The 23,648-nt window shown below is 37.1% G+C and overlaps 1 protein-coding gene across 2 annotated transcripts in view; it reads left to right on the forward strand.

Moving 5' to 3' along the window:
• Positions 1-23,648, forward strand: part of bicd1a (bicaudal D homolog 1a) — a 65,678-nt gene that overhangs the window by 18,958 nt on the left and 23,072 nt on the right. For both annotated transcript variants that reach the window (XM_059335187.1, XM_059335188.1), the window contains exons 2-3: positions 14,499-14,711; positions 22,880-23,032. In XM_059335187.1, the coding sequence (XP_059191170.1) occupies positions 14,499-14,711; positions 22,880-23,032 (366 nt within the window). The remainder of the gene's footprint in view (positions 1-14,498; positions 14,712-22,879; positions 23,033-23,648) is intronic.

The following is a 23,648-nucleotide window of genomic DNA, read 5'->3' on the forward strand; positions in this document are numbered from 1 at the left end:
GCATCTTTTGACCGAACCACAGCCCGTCCCCTGGCAGAGCTATTCTCTCCCCAGTTGGGGTCGCGAGATGATTTCTCGGGGTCACCAAATCATTTTGGAAGTCAGCTCTGTCTCCACTGTGTTAAGGTGTTCATGTGTTTTAGTCTTTTTGGTCATTTTGTGTCTTTTTTTGGTCATTTTGTGTCTTTTTAGGTCATTTTGTGTCTTTTTTTTTTATTATTATCATTTTGTGTCTTTTTTTGGTCATTTTGTTTCTTTTTTTGGTCATTTTGTGTCTTTTTTTGGTCATTTTGTGTCTTTTTTGTCATTTTGTGTCATTTTGTGTCTTTTTTTTTATCATTTTGTGGTCAATTTGTGTCTTCTTTGGTCATTTTGTTTCCTTTTTTTTGGTCATTTTGTGTCTTTTTTTAGTCATTTTGTGTCTTTTTTTGGTCATTTTGTTTCTGCTTTTGGTCATTTTGTGTCTTTTTTTCATTTTGTGTCTTTTTTTAATCATTTTTTGATCATTTTGTGGTCAATTTGTGTCTTTTTTGGTCATTTTGTTTCTTTTTTTGGTCATTTTGTGTCTTTTTTGGTCATTTTGTTTCTTTTTTTGGTCATTTTGTGTCTTTTTTTTCATTTTTTGTCTTTTTTTTAATCATTTTTTGATCATTTTGTGGTCAATTTGTGTCTTTTTTGTCATTTTGTTTCCTTTTTTGGTCATTTTGCTTCTTTTTTGGGTGATCTGAACTGTGCGTGTGAGATTCTGTTCAGTGAGCGGGGGTCTCGGACAACATGCATGTTAAATTGGGGGCCGCGACTCAAAAAGGTTGAGAACTACTGCCCTGGCAGGTCGTCTGCAGCATGTACTGTCCACATTGTGTGGTGAGAAAGCGACAGATGTGACGCCATTGTGGATTTCCTGTCACTGGCAGGGATTTTCCACTATAAAGCACATTAGGGCATTTTTCAGCTATTATCCTGCATTATAGATTTTTTTTTCCTCGAGTGTCAGCATAATAGCATATTGTTATCAGAGGAATAATAGGATTCACTGCGCTAAATAGCATTTCAGCAAGGAGGAACAGAAAGCAGGGCAATTCACATTTTCCCTCTTTACTATCTATAAAACATTCATATCACGCCAGCTTAATGTTTATGTAGACTGTAATTCATGAATAGAGGAGCTTTCTACCAACTGGGGAAAGAAACTAAAGGATTTGAATGGCGCAGTAGAGCATGCCTGTACACTCAGCAATATAATGATGAACTATAAACATCCTTGTTGACTCAGTAGAGGGCTTCTGGCGGATTAAAGCACACAAAGCAATGCCTGTTCTGTAGCTTCCATATTTAAACTTTATTTTTAGTGGTCATATGCATTATCTGGGGATCATTATGTCATTTCAGCTTCACAAAGGACACGACTGTCTGTATGCAAACTCAGATTTTAAATGTGTTGCTGAGTTGTTTGTCATGTTTTTTAATGTCGTTACTTCTAAACATCTGTTTTATGTGTTAATTTTGTTAAGATGACTGACCTCCATTCTTGCTGGGCTGTGATTACCCAGCTTCCCCTCGCTTGTGAAAATGTGCTTGTGTGTTTTTATAGATGACAGATCTCTTGACTTGGCACTTTTCCCTGTGGCTGAGAAGCACATGGGGACATCTCTGTGACCTTGTTAAAGGGTGAAATATGCCAGGGCAATGTTTCCCATAAACCTCCTCAGTGGCTCATCACGGATATGGGTTTTAAGTACATTAGTACATTTCTTTAAGATGTTAAATACACTAAACTGAAAGGATTGTGTGTGTATAAAATGTCCTTTAACATTTATTGTATGCTGCTTGTGAGGCTTAATTTCCAATAAAAGGGCCATTCCACTGATTTTACAGATGAAGTTAAGTTAACTCATCACTCAAGTTCTGTGCAACCTGCATAATATAATATTTCCTTGGGGGGAGCTGTCTAAAGTTTGACCCTGGTGATGTCATTATGATGTCATCAGGCTAGCTCAGCTTGGTCTTGAGACATTTTGACAGAAAGCCTGCATTACAAACAGGAGGTGTGAAGTTTGAAAGAAGTGGGCTTTTACAAGGGGATCTAATACAAGATACTATTGAGTTGCATTAAGGGAAATGTAGGATCCAGTATTTTTGGAGTTTGACCCATATTAGACAATACAATTCAGGCCATTCTTTGTTAAATCTGTCTCTTGTGAATCCTCCAAATTTAAAGACGTGATACTAAATGACTGCAGTATCCCTTTAAGATACATAATTTAGCTGCTCTTTTTCAGAAAAACAGCAGTAATCCTCAATTTCTAGATTACCAACATTGGAGTGAGTATTTCTATTACAGAACAGTCATGCAAGAGTTAAGCATTGTTTACAGTCCATGACTAGAAACTTGAGTTGCCGACTTAAATGGGTGTTAGAATGTGTTTTTTATAAAGTTTCTATTCTGCTCATTCTTCACCGCAAATAGATATTCCCTTATTAGGAAAGTGCATACGTTAGGAAAGCTAACAGATTCTAGTAGACTGACTGTGTCAAGCTTAAATGTCATGCATATTCCTGTCATACTTGTTGAGAAACCTGATGTGAGAAACTGACACATGTAAGCACTTACATGTCATATAAACTAGGGGTGCTACGATTGCAATTTTCTGGCCGATCACCGATCACCGATTTTTAAAAAGCCTGACCTGCAGCAGTATTTTTCTTTAACAAATAGCCTAAAGGACATCACAATGCCTGAGGTAGTTATTAAATACTGAACTTAAAATAAATAGCAACAATTTACAGGACAAGCTAACAAAAGAACTGCAACCATAAATAAAGTGTCGTTGGTTTTGTTATAGTACAACATACATACAACTAGGGATGGGCATTGATTTTGGAATATTCGAATAGTCATTAAATTAAAAAAATCGAATAGTTCATCATATCTGGAAGAAAAAAAGTTGTATTACTGGTGCCTTCCACACGGGGCAGCGTAGCATTTGATGATACAGTGTGGCAGCTAGATGCCAAACTGTAGAAGAAGAAACAGAGTGTCTGGTGCTTGTTATAAACAAACAGAGATCGCTAAGTGAACACCTCCTGCAGCAGCAGCACATACACACTGTACTGCTGCAGAGCTAACTGTAGCTAACTGCCGCTAACGGCGGCTCTTCTTAACGAGCAAAAGAATCGGCCCATCGCCGATCCCGCAAAATTAAGGAAATTTAGCTCCTTCCATAACAGTAAAATGCATACAACAACAACTCTCTGAGTGCTCTCCTCTGTCATCAAACAACATCAAAAACACATTACATCACTGGGGAAACAACATCATCAGTTTAGTTGACAGAACTGATAGACTGCAGTATCTGAAGTGGAAAAATCAACTTTTACCTCCCCTGACTTGCAGTCAAACATGTGTTTGTCAAAAGCAGTGAGTGAGTCAGAAATAAATCTTGTGTGTTTGTGTTTTGTCTAGTTGCTTCAGGCTGATGTGTGTGTCTGTGTTGTGTTGTGTTGTGTTGTGTTGTGTTGTGTTGTTGTGACTGGCGGTTGACACATCGCACGCTTCTTCTGACTTATGTCTTCTCCATTTGTTGCGCTCTCAACACTGTTCTTCTGTGATTAGTTGTGAAATTCAGTCAGAGCAGTTGTTTCGTTCCTGCTGGTTTTTTTATGGATTATTTGGCGTGGTCTCAAACACGAGGACAGTGGCGTAGCGCAGCTATTCTCAACCTTGGGGTCGGGACACCAGTTGCGGTCGCGAGATGATTTCTGGGGGTCGCCAAATCATTTTGGAAGTCAGCTCTGTCTCCACTGTGTTAAAGTGTTCATGTAGTTTAGTCTTTTTGGTCATTTTGTGTCTGTTTTGGTCATTTTGTATCTTTTTTTGGTCATTTTGTGTCTTTTTTGGTCATTTTGTGTCTTTTTTTGGTCATTTTGTGTCTTTTTTGATCACTTTGTATCTTTTTTTGGTCATTTTGTTTCTTTTTTTGGTCATTTTGTGTCTTCTTTGGTCATTTGTGTCTTTTTTTGGTTATTTTGTGTCTTTTTTTGGTCATTTTGTTTCTTTTTTTGGTCATTTTGTGTCTTCTTTGGTCATTTGTGTCTTTTTTTGGTTATTTTGTGTCTTTTTTTGGTCATTTTGTGTCTTTTTTTAATCATTTTGTGGTCAATTTGTGTCTTTTTTGTCATTTTGTCTTTTTGTGTCCTTTTGTGTCTTTTTTTGGTCTTTTTTTGCCTTTTTTGGTCATTTTGTGTCTTTTTTTGGTCATTGTGTGTCTTTTTTGATCACTTTGTATCTTTTTTTGGTTATTTTGTTTGTTTTTTTGGTCATTTTGTGTCTTTTTTGGTCAATTTGTGTCTTTTTTGGGTCATTTTGGGTCTTTTTTTAGTCATTTTGTGTCTTTTTTTGGTCATTTTGTTTCTTTTTTGGGTGATCTGAACTGTGCGTATGAGATTCTGTTCAGTGAGTGGGGGTCGCGGACAACATGCATGTTAAACTGGGGGTTGCGACTCAAAAAGGTTGAGAACTACTAGCGTAGCGTGCTTTACAACTGATCATCAAACATGTCAATGACATGCTGCAGCAAGAAACAATCTGTCATCTCTCTCTCTCACACACACACACACACACACAGTTCTCTTCATGACGCTGACAGCTGCAGTCCTGCATGTCTCTCTCCATGGTACTGAAATCCCTGATGTGGTTGGCTGGGCTGACCATCTGGACAGGACACAACAGTGTGTGTGTGTGTGTGTGTCTTTTTCCGTGTATATGTCTGTTGGGGTGTGTGTGCTTTTTTATAAGAATTTTTCAGTCTTATCAGTTGACTAATACCCAGATTTCTGCTTCCCTGTAACTTATAAAAATGTTGTAGTAGCAGACAGAGATTAGAGCTCTGCAAGCCGCCTTTTAGTTGATTTTTGAATCAAGGTTTTGATCCAGATTTAAGGTTGTCCAGTCTCAAATTGAGCAAGTAAAGTATCCCATTCCTCATCTTGTACTTTAATTTAATATCCCTGGATTAGTGTACATAACTCGTTGATTTTTCCAGTACTTAATCCACATCTATGATGGTACAATTTAAATCAACATTAGCTGATATTTGTTTATTTTGCAATTAACCCTTTATCAGGCAAAGAACTATATTTGGTAACTTCAGGTAATATGTCGAGAAAAAAGTAGCAAATTTACTAGATTAAAGTGGCAAATCTACAAGAAAAAAAGTCGTAGATTTAAGATATTTAAAGTGGCAAATCTGCGTGAAAAAAGTCGCAGATTTACGAGAAAAAAGTGGGAAAAAACAACTTTTTTCTCCCAGATTCACCACTTTAACCCTTAATAGGACTCATTGAAATACTTGCAAATTCCAAATTTCAACCCTAGAGAATATTGGAGGATATTACATACTGCCAGAATGTGTAAAAAAAAACATATGAAAATAATATTTTGAGAAAAAAGTTTACGAGATTAAAGTGGCAAATCTACGAGAAAAGAATACCTAGATTTATGAGGTTTAAAGTGGTGAATCTGGGAGAAAAAAGTAGCTTTTTTTCCCACTTTTTTCTCGTAAATCTGCGATTTTTTTCGCACAGATTTGCCACTTTAAATATCTTAAATCTGCAACTTTTTTCTCTAAATATTACCTGAAGTTACCAAATATAGTTCTCTGCCTGATAAAGGGTTAAGCACCTCTTAACCTCTGCCACAATGTCCATAAATGCTCTCCAGTTCAGGTTGGGATTGACAAAGGCACCATTCCCCCAATTACAAGTCAGTGTAGCATCAAAATCATTTTAAAGCTGCAATAACTAGGAAAGTAGTAAGATAAGTAGTAACATAAAGTTCTTTCAAATGTCCCCTATTATTTTAATGTCTCCCGGTCCCATTATCCATAAATTAATTTCTGGCTGTGCAGTGATAAACAATTAATTAAGGATATTATGTGTCACAGTCATTATTAATTAAGTGATCTTCTAATTAAAATCCACATTAATTACAACTTAAGTACACAAGGGCACATAATTAGATCACTAAAACTGGTTGTTATCCTTGCCTGCGTCCATATTTGCTCCCTGACCTTGAAAATTAAATCAAGTCTAGACCCTTTGCTATCTTAAAATTGCTATAAATATACTTGTTTTTACAGTGTATGCTGCTGGGGAAACCTGCTACGTCCACTTAATTATGAAAGTTTGGTGGAGATTAATTGCTGATGTAGAAATAGCTCACTCTTCTTCTCCCTCCTGGGTGTAAAAATAGACTCCTATGGGTGCGTACACACACCCACGGGTCCTCCCCTGACTCCTAATTAGGACCTGCACAAGCCAGGGAAGGATTTCAGCGTTGCACACGCTCCTCCTCTTACACTGGTGCAGCGGTTGGTTTGTTCCCTCTGCTCCTCTTTCCATGGCCCCAGGGATGAATATCTATAGAGGGGGACTCTATTGTTTGGACTTTATCCACGGAGAAACAGAAGGCCGAGGAGCCTCAAGGTTGAATGCATTATGGGGTTTTTCAGGACACAAAAACAAGCAGGCTGTCGATCAGTGACTCCATATAAAATCATCCTGAGGGAACAGTATTAAATTTTAATCCTCCACCTTCTTCTTCACTTGTTATCTGGCTTGAATAACTGTGTTATGTTTGCCAATTAGGGCAGAGATACAGGGTGAGTGTAAATCCATCACTATGATAACACAGCATGCAGTATTGTTAGTGACATTCACGTAATTAGGTTGAAAAAAACAGAGCAGTTAGTGATATTTTTAGCCCACCATATCCTGTGGTACAGCAGCATCAGGAGGGCCGGAGCATACTGTGCTGTTTTTGTGTAAATGCCGAGCACTCAGCCATCAGTGTCACTCACTGTGACTCCTTTAGGAGAGCGGGAGGGAGATGGCGCGAGCAGACTTTCGAGGAGCCCGGCTCAGCCCATGAAGGAGGGTTATTATGAAACCATCTGCTGCCCGTTACGTGTCCGATACCCACCAGTTCACCTTGGATGAGTTGCTTCTCAATCACTGCCTGCTACTGGGACAGCCCTTCTGTCTGTAGGTCTGTCACTGCATTTTAGTCGGTTGGCATGTTTATTAGAAGTACTGAATTAAATCCGTGTCTAACATTGGGAGCATGTTTGGCTAGATTCATCTATATCAGACCTGGGCTTTGGGCGGCCCGCGGGCCACATCCGGTCCGTTGGCTGTCCTCATCTGGCTGCATGAGGTTACCCAGAAATTAGAAATCAATACAACCGCAGTGCTTTTATTTTGAAGGCGGTTTACGTAACCCCCCCCCTGTAAAGACTCGACTCTTTAACTGATAGTTCACAAGTTTTATTTAAAATCGTAGGTCCTTGAAAATAAGAATAAGACATTCCTTGGTCACCTTGTGAATCCACTGTAAGAGCTAACAAACAGAAAATAAACTTTAACAAACCTTGTGTCCTGTCAACCAACCACTATAGAAGCCTTTTGATACTTTGTATCAACTTTATATGAATTATGACGCACTCGCCATTACAAACATTTTTTTCGAGCTGAGCAGCTCTGCCTGGCTCCGCCTCTCCCGATACGTATAGTGTACATCGTTCCACACTCTGTGTTTTGACCGTTATGAGGGCAACATCCGGGTCCTTTAGGTTCACTTCTTTTCGCCGCGTTCGGTGCGTGGACCCCTGGGGGTGCGTGAGCTGCTGCTAGGGGGTGCGCGAGATGGAAAATGTAATGGCGGTCTGATAATGACACAATTACATTTTTTCCCCACACACAATAAAGATGTGTTATTGATTAATTAAAAAATACAGGCTATTCAATTTTGTGTCATTTTTTGTTCATTTTTGCATCTATTTTGGTAATTTTTGCATCTATTTTTTGGTTGTTTGGTCATTTTTGCATGTATTTGTGGTCAATTTGTGTCTATTTTGATAATTTTGTGTCATCTTTGGTCATTTTTGCATCTATTTTTGGTTGTTTTTTAACTTATAATGAAGCTTCTTGTATCATTTTTCCAACCTGTTTTATGATGACGGGGTTGTGTTCACTCCATGCTCATTTAAATTTGCTGCAATTTTTGTTCAACGCAGCTCAAAATATTATCACATTTTCCCAATTGATCTGCTTTCTGCCTCTGATCCTGAGCCTGTCATCATCCTCCACCTTTAATATAAAAATAAAAAATCTTATTGCATTTTGTTTTTTTGAAGGTGTGGGGGATTGGGGCTGCGTCAACCCGGTTGGGACATAGAAGGAGGTGCACGGCTAAAAAAGTTTGGAAATCGCTGCTTTAAGGCATATAATAATGATGCATTGAGGAGTTTGTTGTATTTGCTTCAGACATATTTTTATTCCTCAAACTATGTTCCTGAAAAAAATGCAGTTATTTTAGCATCAGTACCCAAACATTTCAAATAATACCCAGCCCTTTCTGTTTTGAATCGGCCTCTAGTCACAGTACAGTAAGGGTTAATGTTGCCTCGACTTCATGACACTAGAAATCCAACAATGCGTCCCTGTGGGTCCAGATTTTTTGCCCGTTCCCCTGCGGGGCTCAGCTGTTGCTGTGAGGCCTGCTCGGACATTGACAGCCTCCCATCTGACGTGAGAATCTGAGCTCGTTCAGTCACAATGTGCTTGGAATTAATCAGCTTTTTTGTTCCTGAGGCCCTCCCTCTTAATCGTTCACTACAATCACACTGTGCCTCCCCAGAGAGAGAAAAAGGGTACAAGGGCGAATGAGCAAGAGAGTGTGAAAGACAGTGAGAGATAAAAGAGATGCAGTGAAAAAGGGAAAATGAGAGAGGATTATTATACAGTATTTCTGAGTGTTTCCTGGTCATTATAAAACAATTCCTTGCGGACGGTATTTGTGGTTGAATGGTGAAATGTTCTGTGTATTTACAGCTGTTGCTGGACTGATTATTACTGGCTCTTATTCATATGCTAACTGCTACATTTGTTAATTCACAGGCAAAACAAAAGGGCCTGTTGAATTTCTATAAATACTTCCACCGGGGGAATCAGTGTCTTTTTGAATGAATAGTGCCTCATTGGCCTCATTCACAGCATGCAAAGTAATCGTTAGTTTATATTGACAGAATGGAAAAAAATGTGTGTATCATTTTAAACTGGTTTGACTGTGACTGCAATCATTATGACAGGATTGTGTCAACAGTGACTGGATCTATTGTGTAACCAGCATTTTGTTGCTATGCCGGCTGGTGATAAGTACACAACACAGAGGCAGGTGGTCAATAAAAAGCTAATTAGGTGACGTTGAAAACCAGCTCATCTCTTTCATTCATTCACACGGAACTATACAGCACTTTATTTAGGAATAGGAATAGGAATAGGTCTTTATTTGTCATTGTCACATGTACAACGAAATTTAAAGTGCTCTCCAGTAAGTGCAACATTTAAGAGTCTATAAAAATATAAATATAAAAAGAAAAATATGTACAATTCAAAATACCTAGTTTAGACAAACACATAAACACACCCAGACATACACTACACACTACCAGTTTTTTATTGAAATTCAAGCAGTTCACGTCAAATGAATAGCTTGAAAGGGTGAAGGGTGAACTGCCAAAGGTAAATAAAAAAAGGTAAGCTTAACCAAAACTGAAAAATAATGTACATTTCAGAGTTATACAAGTAGGCCTTTTTCAGGGAACAAGAAATGGGTTAACAACTTAACTCTATGGAGTCTTGGGCTATTTTGTCAATTTTTGAATTCTTTTCATGTCTTTGTAAGTCATTTTGTGTCTTTTTTAAGTCATTTTGTGTCTTTTGGTGTCTTTTTTTGTCATTTTGTGTATTTTTTTGGTCATTTTGTGTCTTTTTTTAGTCCTTTAGTCCAACATAAAATGTGATTTTGAATCTTTTTTTTACTTTCAAAACACTATCATGCTTAATAAAGAATTTTAAATGTTGCAAATGTGCATTCATTTTAGAGTACACTGAGACATTAAACTGCATACTTTTCAATTAAATTCTGGAAAAGTTGGTGTGTTCTAAAACTTTTGACCAGTAGTGTACATGCATAGTATTTAGCAGCAGCACTGAGCTGGTAACCCATAACTTCTCATCATAGCAGCTAAACATCCACAAAACAAGCCTTCCTCTCCTCACCATTCCTCCAAGAGCTGCACTAAAGTAGATTTCTGGCTGTAATAAATTGTCCTTGTCTAACAAAAGGGACCTCAGAATACTCCACGCTGCTTACTTAACCTGTGAGATCATCTATCAGAAAATAGAAAAAGAAGAAAAATGACTGGTAAAAAAAAAGACAGCTGCAGACTGGAGCTTATGTCTTCTCCAAATAATGAATGCTTGTATGTTATAAATGATTCATCTCGGGGCGAAACAGAGAAAATGTTATTTGTGATAAAAAAAATCTCATATTAACGGTAAAAAAAAAAAAAAAAGTTACTTGTGTTAATTGTGAAAAAAAATCTCAAATTTGTGACCAAAAAATCTCAAATAAATGGTAAAAAAGTTGACGAGATTAAAGTGGCAAATCTACGAGAGAAAAAATGCGCAGATTTATGAGATTTAAAGTGGTGAATAAAGTGAAATAAGTAGATTCTATCTCAAACATTTTTATATTAAAGTTACTTAAACAACTGCTTACTTAACCTGTGAGATCATCTATCAGAAAATAGAAAAAGAAGAAAAATGACTTGTAAAAAAAGACAGCTGCACACTGGAGCTTATGTCTTCTCCAAATAATGAATGCTTGTATGTTATAAATGATTCATCTCGAGGCGAAACAGAGAAAATGTTGTTATTGTGTTGAGGTGGCATTGGGAAGACTCCTTGTGAATTATTGATACTCTAGTGCAAAATATATGGCTCCCTAATGATTTAGCTCCATTTTTATCTGGTCAGGTTACTCTGTCCAGGAACTGCATCCTACATCATAACTATACATGCTGCATCGCTTACAGTTTCATGTGGCAATTGTAAACCATAAACTATTTCTCAGAGACAGCAGTATTGATCCATTGTCTCTCTGAGGAGCCACTGTGGGCAACATACCCATTTTTTCTCGCTGATCTGCTGAGAAGCTGAAGGATGGTTCATAGTATTTATTGAACCACTCAGGCAGCTGCTGCATGTGTGTCATGAGAATCTGTCTACAGTCAGAAACACAGTGCAGCACTGCACGTTCATACAATATATATTATATTTTATTCCCTAAGCCTTGCACCAAATAACAGTATAAACTACCGGTCAAAAGTTTTAGAACACCCCAATTTTTCCAGTTTTTTATTGAAATTCAAGCAGTTCAAGTCAAATGAACAGCTTGAAAGGGTACAAAGGTAAGTGGTGAACTGCCAGAGCTAAATAAAAAAAGGTAAGGTTAACCAAAACTGAAAAATAATGTACATTTCAGAATTATACAAGTAGGCCTTTTTCAGGGAACAAGAAGTGGGTTAGCAACTTAACTCTATGGAGTCTTGGGCTATTTTGTCCATTTTTGAATTCTTTTCATTTCTTTGTAAGTCATTTTGTGTCTTTTTGTGTCTTCTTTGGTCATTTTGTGTGTTTTTTAAGTCATTTTGTGTCTTTTGGTGTCTTTTTTTGTCATTTTGTGTCTTTTTTTGGTCATTTTGTGTCTTTTTTTAGTCCTTTAGTCCAACATAAAATGTGATTTTGAATCTTTTTTTTACTTTCAAAACACTATAATGCTTAATAAAGAATTTTAAATGTTGCAAATGTGCATTAATTTCAGAGTACACTGAGACATTAAACTGTATAATTTTCAATTAAATTCTGGAAAAGTTGGTGTGTTCTTAAACATTTGAGCAGTAGTGTACCTGTAAATTTTACTTGCTGTCGGTCCATGCAGTCTACACTGTAAAAAAAGATAAACAATAGTTACTCAATAAAATTGAGGCAACAGATTGCACGCAATATTATTAATTAAATCTAACTATGTTACAAGTTGAGTTAATAACAACTTAACAGGAAGTGACTGTCAATTAAAAGATTATATTTAATGTGGTCAAAATAAGTAGATTCTATCTCAAATATTTTTATATTAAATTTACTTAAAATTTACTTTATATTTAATACATTTTATCAAATATATTAAGTAAAATTAAATGACTACAGAATAATTTTACATGCAAAATATTTAATATTACAGTGAATATTAAATATTTTTAAATTTATGAGAAAAAATATCAAATTAACGGTATAAAAAGTTACAAATTTGTGAGAAAAAAAATCTCATTAAAAAAGGTACACATTTGTGAAAAAAAAAAGTTACAAATTTGTGACCAAAAAATCTCAAATAAATGGTAAAAAAGTTGACGAGATTAAAGTGGCAAATCTACGAGAGAAAAAATGTGCAGATTTATGAGATTTAAAGTGGTGAATAAAGTTAAATAAGTAGATTCTATCTCAAACATTTTTATATTAAAGTTACTCAAACAACTGCCTCAAAACCAAGGACAAGAAGAATTTATATTTAATACATTTTATCAAATATATTAAGTAAAATGAAATGACTACAGAATAATTTATTACAGTGTACTGAGCTTTTGTGCATTTGTGACACCTGTACTTTGGTATGGTAGGCCTGTTTTGCTGTTGATGCGTGCTTTGATTTTCTCAATCAAGCCTTGGCTCCTTTATCATGACAAGTCAGCTCTTAGTGCTGTGAAAACCTGTGTCAGGAAAATGGGAACAGTGTGTCTATTGATCAGTGTGAAACATCATCCCGCATAGACAGAAAGCAGGTATCCTTGAGGGACAGCCCCTGCAAGTATGCTGTCAGTGCTGTTGGTGGTCAAAAGTACAGCAGAAGTACTCCTAGTGGCCGTAACTGTGAAAGATGTGCTGTCTTTACAACTACATGCCAGTGGGAGCAAATCCCTCACATGGATTAGGATGGTGATGTTATATGACAGGATTTGGATCAGTGTCACTTCAATTTTGATTTTGCAAAAGATGGTTGTTGGTTGTTTTATTCATTTTTTATTATTATCTCCCCCAGCTGTAAGCCTGATTGCCATCATGCATTTGATTGTGGTTGGGTGAACTCAAAATTTCAAGGCAACAAACTTCGATTACATTTTAAGTTGGAAACTTAAACTAAATATTTTAAGTTTTGTTTTTGAGTTTGCTCAAGTCTGAATTCAGATTTTTGTCAACTCAACTGTAAGTTGTACTAACTTATAATTTTACATTGTAATAACTTTTAATCCTTACTTCTGAAATGTGCTGAATTGGCACGATTGTAACGCTGCTATGAAATGTCAGCTAATGTTGTGACCACAATTTTGAGTTAGCATTGATACGCTAATGGCTACTCTTGCAGCTGTAACAAGCAGCGCCGCTAGCATCAGTTAGCCGCTAGCATCAGTTAGCCGCTAGCTTTCGATAATGACCGAATTTCACCGCTTTCCTGCATTTCACAACAAAGAAATAAGAGTTATCAGAACTATTGTCCCTTGTTTTGAACCCCAACTTAAAGATATAAGTAACAACAACTCACAAACTTGTTTTTGAGCAGACAACTGGCTTCCTTTGTTGATCTAACTTACATTATTGCCCTAAATGTCAATATTTTATATTTTCAAATTTTACCAACTTAAATCACTGTTTTAGGCCAAAAAATACAAGTTGGCTTTTTTGCAGTGTGTGTGTGCACGTGTGTATCTGTCTGTCTGTCCGCAGCTAATCACGCATACTACTTGACCCATCAGTCTCAAATTTCTTGTGCACATTTATGACTACATCCTCAAGTACCTCTTGTAGTTAGGTGAATCACAATTTTTGAAAAACCTATTTTATTGACTGTTTAATATCTTCATTGAGTACTTAATCGTCAGTCCTCTTAACCAGCCAGTAGGGGCTGCAATTTTGCACAAAAATCACATTACAAAAAGTATGTATGGCAATCAGCTAGGCTAAAAACAAGCCTCAGGCCAAACATACAACAACAGTGTCAACACCCAACAAAGTTTAATATTTGGACCGGAGAATACCCAGCCAATCCAAAAACAGCGTCCTATGACTCCGGTAACATGTTGATCTATGTTACAAAGATTTTTTTCACATCTGAGACATGTTAACACACCTCCCAGCCACACAAAAATGAAATAATTGCAGCAACTGCGCTTTGCTGCAGCTTTGTGGGTTTTCTGTTACAGGCAACATATTAGCCTGCTTGTCTTGGCTCAAAAATTGACATACAAAGAAAAGTTTGGTCACATTTTGAACAGGAGCATCTGCAGATTAATTCTATATCCAAAATGTTGTGATCCACTACAGTTAAGCACAAAATTAGATGAATAAATCCCCTTTTCCCCTAATCTTTACCACAATCTTGACTATAAGGGAGCTGTTAGGGACGATTCAGCTCTTCTTTATTGAGATGTAGACTCCCCTGGTGGAGATCTGCCCTCTACTGAGCGCACTTTTCCAGTTAATATTCCTTTACATAGTTTTTACTCTGCCTCCTTCCTCTGACCAATCCTCCTTTTCTTCTCCTCCAGGCGTTCGGCCAGGCCTACACCAACCAGCGTAAGGTGGCAGAGGATGGGGAGACCAATGAGGAGACGTTGCTGCAGGAGTCAGCCTCTAAGGAGGCCTACTACATGGGCCGTCTTCTGGTGCTGCAGACAGAGGTGACGCTCAGCCAATCTGTGGCGTCCAACGCCCAGTCTGAGAACGAGAGGCTGAACGCACTCGTGCAGGAGCTGCGAGAGGTGAGCATGTCAGCATGACGATGATGAATCATCAGTTAATGCCCGACAAGAAAATACAGTTTTTTATTGAAATTCAAGCAGTTCAAGTCAAATAAACAGCTTGAAAGGGTACAAAGGTAAGTGGTGAACTGCCAGAGGTAAATAAAAAAAGGTAAGCTTAAACAAAACTGAAAAATAATGTACATTTCAGAATTATACAAGTAGGCCTTTTTCAGGGAACAAGAAATAGATTAACAACTTAACTCTATGGAGTCTTGGGCTATTTTGTCCATTTTTGAATTCTTTTCATGTCTTTGTAAGTCATTTTGTGTCTTTTTGTGTCTTCTTTGGTCATTTTGTGTCTTTTGGTGTCTTTTTTTTTGTCATTTTGTGTCTTTTTTTGGTCATTTTGTGTCTTTTTTTAGTCCTTTAGTCCAACAAAATGTGATTTTGAATCTTTTTTTTACTTTCAAAACACTATCATGCTCAATAAAGAATTTTAAATGTTGCAAATGTGCATAGTTTTTAGAGTACACTGAGACATTAAACTGCATCATTTTCAATTAAATTCGGGAAAAGTTGGTGTGTTCTAAAACTTTTGAACAGTAATGTATATGTGAGAAAATGGAATCATATTAGCTGACCGTATGGATTTGGGGACTCATATTCTCACATACATTCATGTTTTGGGAACACTACAACCACATTGATGAGGAAAATATCTCTTAATGTTGAAAGGTTATTATTAACTGTACATTAGCTGATAAAGGCCAAAAGGTCACAGTGGCGGAAAGGGGGTCAAGAGAAAACAATTTGCATGTGCGTACGTGCAAAGCGTGCGTTAATGCGTTCATACATGTCTGCAGCCGCTGTGTCGGGCAGCGCAGGAGTTCGAGTCGGGGTCAGACGCCGCGGCCACGACCCCATTGTGGGGGGCAAATCCGGTGCTAAGCTGGGGAATAAGTGAAATGCCCTGAGCTCGGCACATGTGTAGGGATGAGAGCCTGGCTGCTCTCATAACACAACCAGCACTACACACAGGACACACACTCTCATTCACTATATTCACCAAAGAGTGTTGTAAAGTTGAGTTGTTACTCTGTGTGTGTAATAATCTGTGTTTTGTTGTACACAACAGGTCAATTAGATATTCCACATAAACAAAAACAATATTTTCAATTGCAAAAAAGACTACCTGATAGTCAAAATATTCATGATTACTTATTCTTCTCACACACCTGTCACCTGTTTGCATCATTATTGTGATTCTTTGATAATTTTGTGTCTCTTTGAAGTCCTCATCTGCAGCTGTTGCAGCCACACTGGGAGCTTCATTTGTCACATCAAAAAGTTCCAAGCAGTCTTTCACAAACACTATACAGATATATCAAGCAAAAAAGGCAAAGGTTTACTGCAGCCAGAAGAAGCTTGCATCTGTTGTTTTCCCTCTGCAGTTGGAAGTAGGAGCGGGAATCTCTGCACGCCTCATAATTTGTTTCAGTTCTAATTCAGAGGCTGTGATTTAACCACATCAGTGTATTTTGAGCCCTCAAAATGTTTGATTTATTTTTTCTCACTGTGATCATTTTCTAATTTTAATATGCCTGTTTTATATTTAGTACACTGTTATCAATAACAGTTACGCATACTTTCTTTTAGTTTCATCAGTAAATGTATCTAGTTTCTAATCGTGGCTCAGTTTGTAGAGCGGTCGGCCTGCGATCGGAAGGTCGGTGGTTACATCCCTCACCCCGAACTAACCCCAATGCTGCGTTAATCGGTGTAAAAAATGAATTCCTGATGATGATTCCCATTTAGGGTAGCCACGGCCACTAGTGTATGGATGTGTGTGTGTGTGTGTGTGTGTGTGTGTGTGTGTGTGTGTGTGAATGTATGTAGTGTAAAGCTCTTTGAGTGGCCGCAAAGACTATACAAGTGCCGACTACTTACCATTCCCAACTGTACTCAGCTGAAGTATATTAAGCACATTTAATTACTGGAAACTTGTTGTGTTTAACACTTAATGTTCCACAAACACACCTCAGGGGAAGATCTCAGGTTAGTCTCGAGCCCTGCTGTAACAAATGCACAGCGTTGGAAGTGATTCTAGGCAAGGCAAGTTCATTTGTATAGCACAATTCAACACAAGGTATTTCAAAGTGCTTTACATACACATTAAAAACAGCAAGTCACAATTGACACGTTGCCATGGATACGCATTGTTCTGCTGCTCTCCTGATGACGGCTCGCCTTGTTAGTGACCTGTCAATCAAAGGTAGCCCCGCCCCAAATCATACGATTCTTTATCTTATGTTTTCTTCTAAATGGGGCCATTATTAGAACTATTGACATCATTGACATTGAGACCATACATTGAGACCATAGTGTCCTAAAAAAAATCAAGTGAGAAGTTTGCCTTACTGCTCAGACCCGGAGGTTGCCGCCTGTGCCGAACCCCCGCCCCCGCTCCCAGTCAGAAGAAACTTGCCATCAGGCCTGACAGCTTTTCTGGGGGACCCTCAGTGACTTCGGCATAAACTTCTTTTTTTAATACTTTACTGCAAGGCTTCTTACTTTCACAAACATAATCAGTAATTTCGTTTTCTTTACAATATTGTACCTTGCATTTTTTCCCCTTTTTTTTTCAAGGTATATATTCACAAAGTAAATAACAAAACATAGGGTAAACAGACAAACATATATACAAGGCAAACTGGTATTCCCCAAATGACTTCCCCAAAGTTTATGACTTCTGCATAGACTTCAATGAAAAAAAAAAAGTCACATTACTGATTATATTCTCCAACCTGCATTAGCAAATATTCACAACATCACAGCAGCAACAGTGGTGGTAATGATGAATGACTACAACATGGCTGGACTTCTGCCACATTTGCCATTGTTTCATGAATCCATTAAAGCTGTCACAGTCCCAGTCTGTGCTGTGAACTCCAGATCAGGGGTGAGTCGCCCAGCTCTGCCCTGTGGCGGCTCGTTGCCAGATTGTGCCGCACTGTCCCTGACCCCGGCCCGCGGTAGCCCCCTGATCAGCTACGCTCCTATACAGCCTCACTGGCTGATGATTGGCCTCTAATCCTGTTCACTTCATACCCAGCTCAGTGTAACTCCTCGCATTGTCATGAATATGTAAGTGGAAGAGATGAAGCAAGGGGAGGTGATCATAATCAATAGTCACAAAATACATATTTAAGGATACACTGTAAACAATTGTCTTGTCCATTAACAGTAAAATACTGGCAGCAGGGTTTCAGCATTCTACTGTTAATTTTAATTAATTTCCCTTACTGTTATCTACTTTACACTATGTTACTGTGATAAAACCACAAAATCCTGCATTTCATTGATTTTTACAATAGACTAAAACAGCTATTCTCAACCTTGGGGTCGGGACCCCAATTGGGGTCGCAAGATGATTTCTGGGGGTCACCAAATCATTTATTTTACTCTTAATGTCTTTTTTGTAATTTTGTGTGTCTTTTTTTGGTTATTATGTTTCTTTTTAGGGCCATTTTGTGTCTTTTTTGGTAATTTTGTGTTTTTTTAGGTAATTTTGTGTCTTTTTTTTTATCATTTTGTGGTCAATTTGTGTCTTTTTTGGTAATTTGGTTTCCTTTTTTTGGTCATTTTGTGTGTTTTTTTGTAATTTTGTGTCTTTTTTTGGTTATTATGTTTCTTTTTAGGGCCATTTTGTGTCTTTTTTTGGTAATTTTGTGTCTTTTTAGGTCATTTTGTGTCTTTTTTTAAATAATTTTGTGGTCAATTTGTGTCTTTTTTGGTCATTTTGTGTCTTTTTTTGGTCATTTTGTGTCTTTTTTTGGTCATTTTGTGTCTTTTCTGGTTATTTTGTGTCTTTTTTTATCATTTTGTGGTCAATTTGTGTATTTTTTGGTCATTTTGTTTACTTTGGTAATTTTGTTTACATTTTGTGAGCGGGGGTCGCAGACAACATGCATGTTAAATTGGGGGTCACGACCCAAAAAGGTTGAGAACTACTGAACTAAAACACAGTATAGTGCTGAAGCTAGTTGCAATATTGTTGCAGTATACAATGCAGTCATTTTTTGTAAATAGAGCATATTACTGTCTGAAAGCCAATTACTACGAATTAAGCGCTGTCTTCACTGTAACCTCAGTAATTTTAATATACCACATACTAAATTAGTTATTTAAGTAAAATACAGCCATTAAAAATGTGTACAAGAGTCTTCTGCACCGCCTTCTCACTCCTCTTGGATCAGGGACATCCTTCAGTTTGTGAAATTGGAGAAGGTTAGGTGCTCCATACATGGTTCTCTTGCAAAGTTTGATAAAACTTGGGGTCCATTTTTTGCACATGTTGAGGGATTGATTTTTACGGCTATTCCTGAGTTGCCACCCTGATTGTCTACTAGTTGTGAGTTTTTCTTGTGTGATTTTGTAGCATGCTGGGAATGTTTTTTATTTATCTCTGCTTAAGTGAACATATTATTAGACTTTTATTTAGCAGTGGGTGACCTATTTGTGTTTTTATTTTGTTCTGTGTATTTGTTGTTCGCTTCCATTTTTATTTATTTATTTATTTGGTAATTCTTCTTACTATTAGTTATTCCTTTTCTGATTTCATTTTATTTTATGTATTATTTTTATTATTATTATAATTTTTTTACTTGTTACACTTGACACTGTTTTGAGTCCCGTAATGTCATTTCGTGATTTTGTTATGTCACTGAAAAATCAATAAACAAATGTTTAAAAAAAAAAAATGTGTACAAGAAGAGACTTAGAAAATATATATATATATCATGTATTTTATGGGAACCGGCAAGCTACCTATAAATATTGCCCAGAATGCATTGTTTTCTACAGTATAATAACTTTTTAATGGAAAACAGTATGTTACTGTCACAATTTGGCTGTTTTCTTACAGCAATTTATTACAGTGTAGGGTTTGCTTTTAAAATGTCATTTTATTTCTGGGCTAGTATAAAAGTGTTCTCAGTGCAGTCCTGCTGGACTTCTATGTGCTTTGCAGTCAAGGCTCCATTAGCTTTAAGAGTATAGAAGCTGCTGTCAGCTACTGTACAAATCAAAAGATTCACTGTATCATAATGGTCTTTAGTTTCAGTCCAGTTGACAGTTTTAAAAGCACCACTGTCATCCACCCCGGAAAACACACACATACACACACATACAGAGCTTCTTGGAGGTTCAAAGCACAGAAAAGCACATATGTGTCTCAGGTCGCTGGGTTTCTTCCTCCTGTGTGTGTGTACCCTCCCACTCTGACACTGTCTCTGGGTCAGCACTTCTGCCATATGCACAGAGAGCTGCAGGGGAGCTGCAGGCAGCTCTGCAGTGGGAGAGGTACACACATGCGCACGTCTACCATAAATTGTTCATTAGTTTCTATTCCATACTTAATTTGATGCTTCAGTCCAGGATGAGTTGCATTGTACTGAACACATTAAGTCACGTCTGTGTTTAAATATATGAATCTCATTCCAATTATTTTGGTAATTTCTGAAACAGTCATAGAAGCAATCTTAAGGAAGTACAGGAGAGCAACAGTCTACTGTCTACTGTAAAAACAAAAACAAAAGCATTTTAAGTTACCTGGACTGATCTCATGTACAACAACACAACATCAAGTAACTTAAAGCAGCTATTACCAACCTTGGGGTCGGGACCCCAATTGGGGTCGCGAGATGATTTCTGGGGGTCGCCAAATCATTTTGGAAGTCAGCTCTGTCTCCACTGTGTTAAAGTGTTCATGTGTTAATGTGTTATAGTCTTTTTGGTCATTTAGTGTCTTTTTTGGTCATTTTGGGTCTTTTTTGGGTCATTTTGCTGGTCATTTTGGGTCATTTCGTGTATTTTTTTGGTCATTTTGTTTCTCTTTTGGTCATTTTGTGTCTTTTTGGGTCATTGTGTGTCTTTTTTTTGTCATTTTGTGTATTTTTTTGGTCATTGTGTGTATTTTTTGGTCATTTTGTGTCTTTTTTTGGTCATTTTGTGTCTTTTTTTGTCAATTTGTGTCATTTTGTGGTCATTTTTGTCATTTTGTGGTCAATTTGAGTCCTTTTTTGCTTAATTTTATGTCATTTTTTGGTCATTTTGTTAAAAGTAACAATGAAATATAAAAAAATATATAAATGCACAGACAGAGAGATGTTTTAGTTGTTGTCTGCTTCATTATTTGTCCAAAATTAAATAAACAAGCTGGCATCGCTAACTGTGCACAGAGTGTCTGGTACTTGTTGTAAACAAACGGAGGTCGCTAACTGAACACATGCTGCTGCAGCACATACACACTGTACTGCTACAGAGCTAACTGTTAGCCTGTTAGCACGGTGCTACTGCTCAGCACTGCTGCTGCTCTGACTATCGTCTCCTCCGACTATCCTCCCACCTCACCCAGACTGCTTTATGAAAGGGTACGGATATCACGCCCTGCGGGATCACTATGAACGATCTAAGGCGAAAAGCCGCCACAGATCGTTCCTGCAATATAGCGGGACATTTGCTATGAAAGGGGCTATTGACTCACCTAGTGCTAGCTTTCACAGCTTACAGTGGTAATAATAATAATAATAATGCATTTTATTTATAGGCGCCTTTCAGGACTCTCAAGGTCACCTTACAATAAACAATTAAAAACAAAACAATAATAATAAAACAGCAATGGCAGTAATAATAAACAACAATGAAACAATTACAAATTAGAACAATAAAAACAACAATGACAGTAATAATAAACAACACTGAAACAGTACAGAGAAAAATTGTAATTTAAAAATGATGAATATATTAGGGACAGGCTAGTCTAAACAGGTGTGTTTTGAGATATGACTTGAAAGTTGACAGTGTTGTTAGAGAGCGGATGCTATCCTAAGTCACTGCTTTTCACTAAGGCTGAGAGAGTGTTTCCATATAAAAAAAAACCTGGAAAAGAATCTTTTGAAGCCAGCAGGGAGGATATTCAACCGTCTACCTCTTCCTTTGGATAAAACTGAACATTAATATTTATGTGTGGCAGATGATTTTGCTGAGGTCACAATATATATTCCCAGAGCTGCCATTTACTACTACTCTTAGATTTATGACCTTTGTGGCTGCTGCATTACTCTCATCGACACTTTATCTCGTCCACCATATGCTCATGTTTCTGTCTGAGCACAGCAGGTGACCTGAAATCTTTCTGGTGTCGGAAGTTGCTGACTCATTGCATTTAGGGTAATAAAATTGTTTGATGAACTTTTAATCCTCATGCTACCAGACGGGAGAAACTGTACAATATGAGTGTAGACTATAAGTATGCATGAGCATTATTACTTTCTGTGAACAATGTTGTATCAGTTATGGCAGCTATTCTCAACCTTGGGGTAGGGACCCCAATTGGGGTCGCGAGATGATTTCTGGGGGTCGCCAAATCATTTAGGAAGTCAGCTCTGTCTCCACTGTGTTAAAGTGTTAATGTGTTAATGTGTTTTAGTCTTTTTGGTCAATTAATGTCTTTTTTTGATCATTTTGTGTCTTTTTTGGTCATTTTGTTTCCTTTTCTGGTAATTTTGTGGGGTTTTTTTTAGTCATGTTGTGTTTGTTTGGTAATTTTGTGTCTTTTTTTGTTCATTTTGTCTTTTTTCGCTAATTTGTGTCTATTTTTGGTCATTTTGTGTCTTTTTTTGATCATTTTTTGGTCATTTTGTGTCATTTTTGGTAATTTGTGTCTTTTTTTGTCATTTTGTGTCTTTTTTGGTCATTTTGTTTCCTTTTTTTGGTCATTTTGTGTTTGTTTGGTAATTTTGTTTCTTTTTTGGGTAATTTTGTTTCTTTTTTTGTTCATTTTGTCTTTTTTGGCTAACTTGTGTCTTTTTTTTGGTCATTTTGTGTCTTTTTTATCTTTTTTTGATCATTTTTTAGTCATTTTTGGTAATTTTGTGTCTTTTTTGGTCATTTTGTGTCTTTTTTTGGTCATTTTGTTTCTTTTTTGGGTGATCTGAACTGTGCATGTGAGATTCTGTTCAGTGAGCGGGGGTCATGGACAACATGCATGTTAAATTGGGGGTCGCGACTCAAAAAGATTGAGAACTACTGAGTTATGGAATAGATTTATATTATGAGCTGACTCACAGTCCTCTTCCTCCTCTTCTCTTGTAACCATCGTCCTCCCCCGGCTTTCTCTGTTCCAGAGTAATGAGATGCTGGAGCTACAGCGGACCAGGATGAGGGAAGAGGTCAAGGAGTACAAGTTCAGAGAAACGAGGCTGCTTCAGGATTACACAGAGCTGGAGGAGGAGAACATCACGCTGCAGAAACTGGTGTCTACACTCAAGCAGAGCCAGGTCAGTACGGAGACCTTCACCATCTCCATAAATAATCACTCAACTCATTTCTTAATTACACTGCCAACAAAGTTTCTCACAAATTTGTCATCACCTTTAATGATGAGACCAAGGTTATATTAGGTTTGGATTTTTCATTAGTTTTAGTTTTAATTTCGTTGTGAATTTTTGTCTTCAAATTCAGTTAGTTTTAGTTTTTTTAGTTTTTAGAGTGAGTTTTCTAGTTTTAGTTTAGTTTATATTTTTTGAAAATGCTTAGTTTTAGTTTAGTTTTTATTAGTTTTAGTGTTAGTTTTAGTTTTTTTGTAATGGGCTATGTGTTGGGTGCGGGATTCAAGGAGGTCATAATAAATTTTGCCTTTATTTCCTTTGGTTTATCATCTCAGCCTCAATAAGGTTATTAACTCTTACAGTTCCAGGTGTTTTGGATTTTGGTTTGAGTGTCGACGTCCCAGTCTCAGTAAACATATTTACTAATGTGTTCCTGCATGTTCAAATAGAAACCCTGAATTATGAATGAAAAAAGTTGACAAAAACGAAAACTAAGGACATTTTCACTATAATTTTAGTTAGTTATCGTTTTTTTAAAAACTCTACTTTTTATTTTTATTTCAGT

This window comes from Centropristis striata, chromosome 6 (genome assembly GCF_030273125.1).
Source record: "Centropristis striata isolate RG_2023a ecotype Rhode Island chromosome 6, C.striata_1.0, whole genome shotgun sequence".
NCBI classification, from domain to species: Eukaryota; Metazoa; Chordata; class Actinopteri; order Perciformes; family Serranidae; genus Centropristis; species Centropristis striata.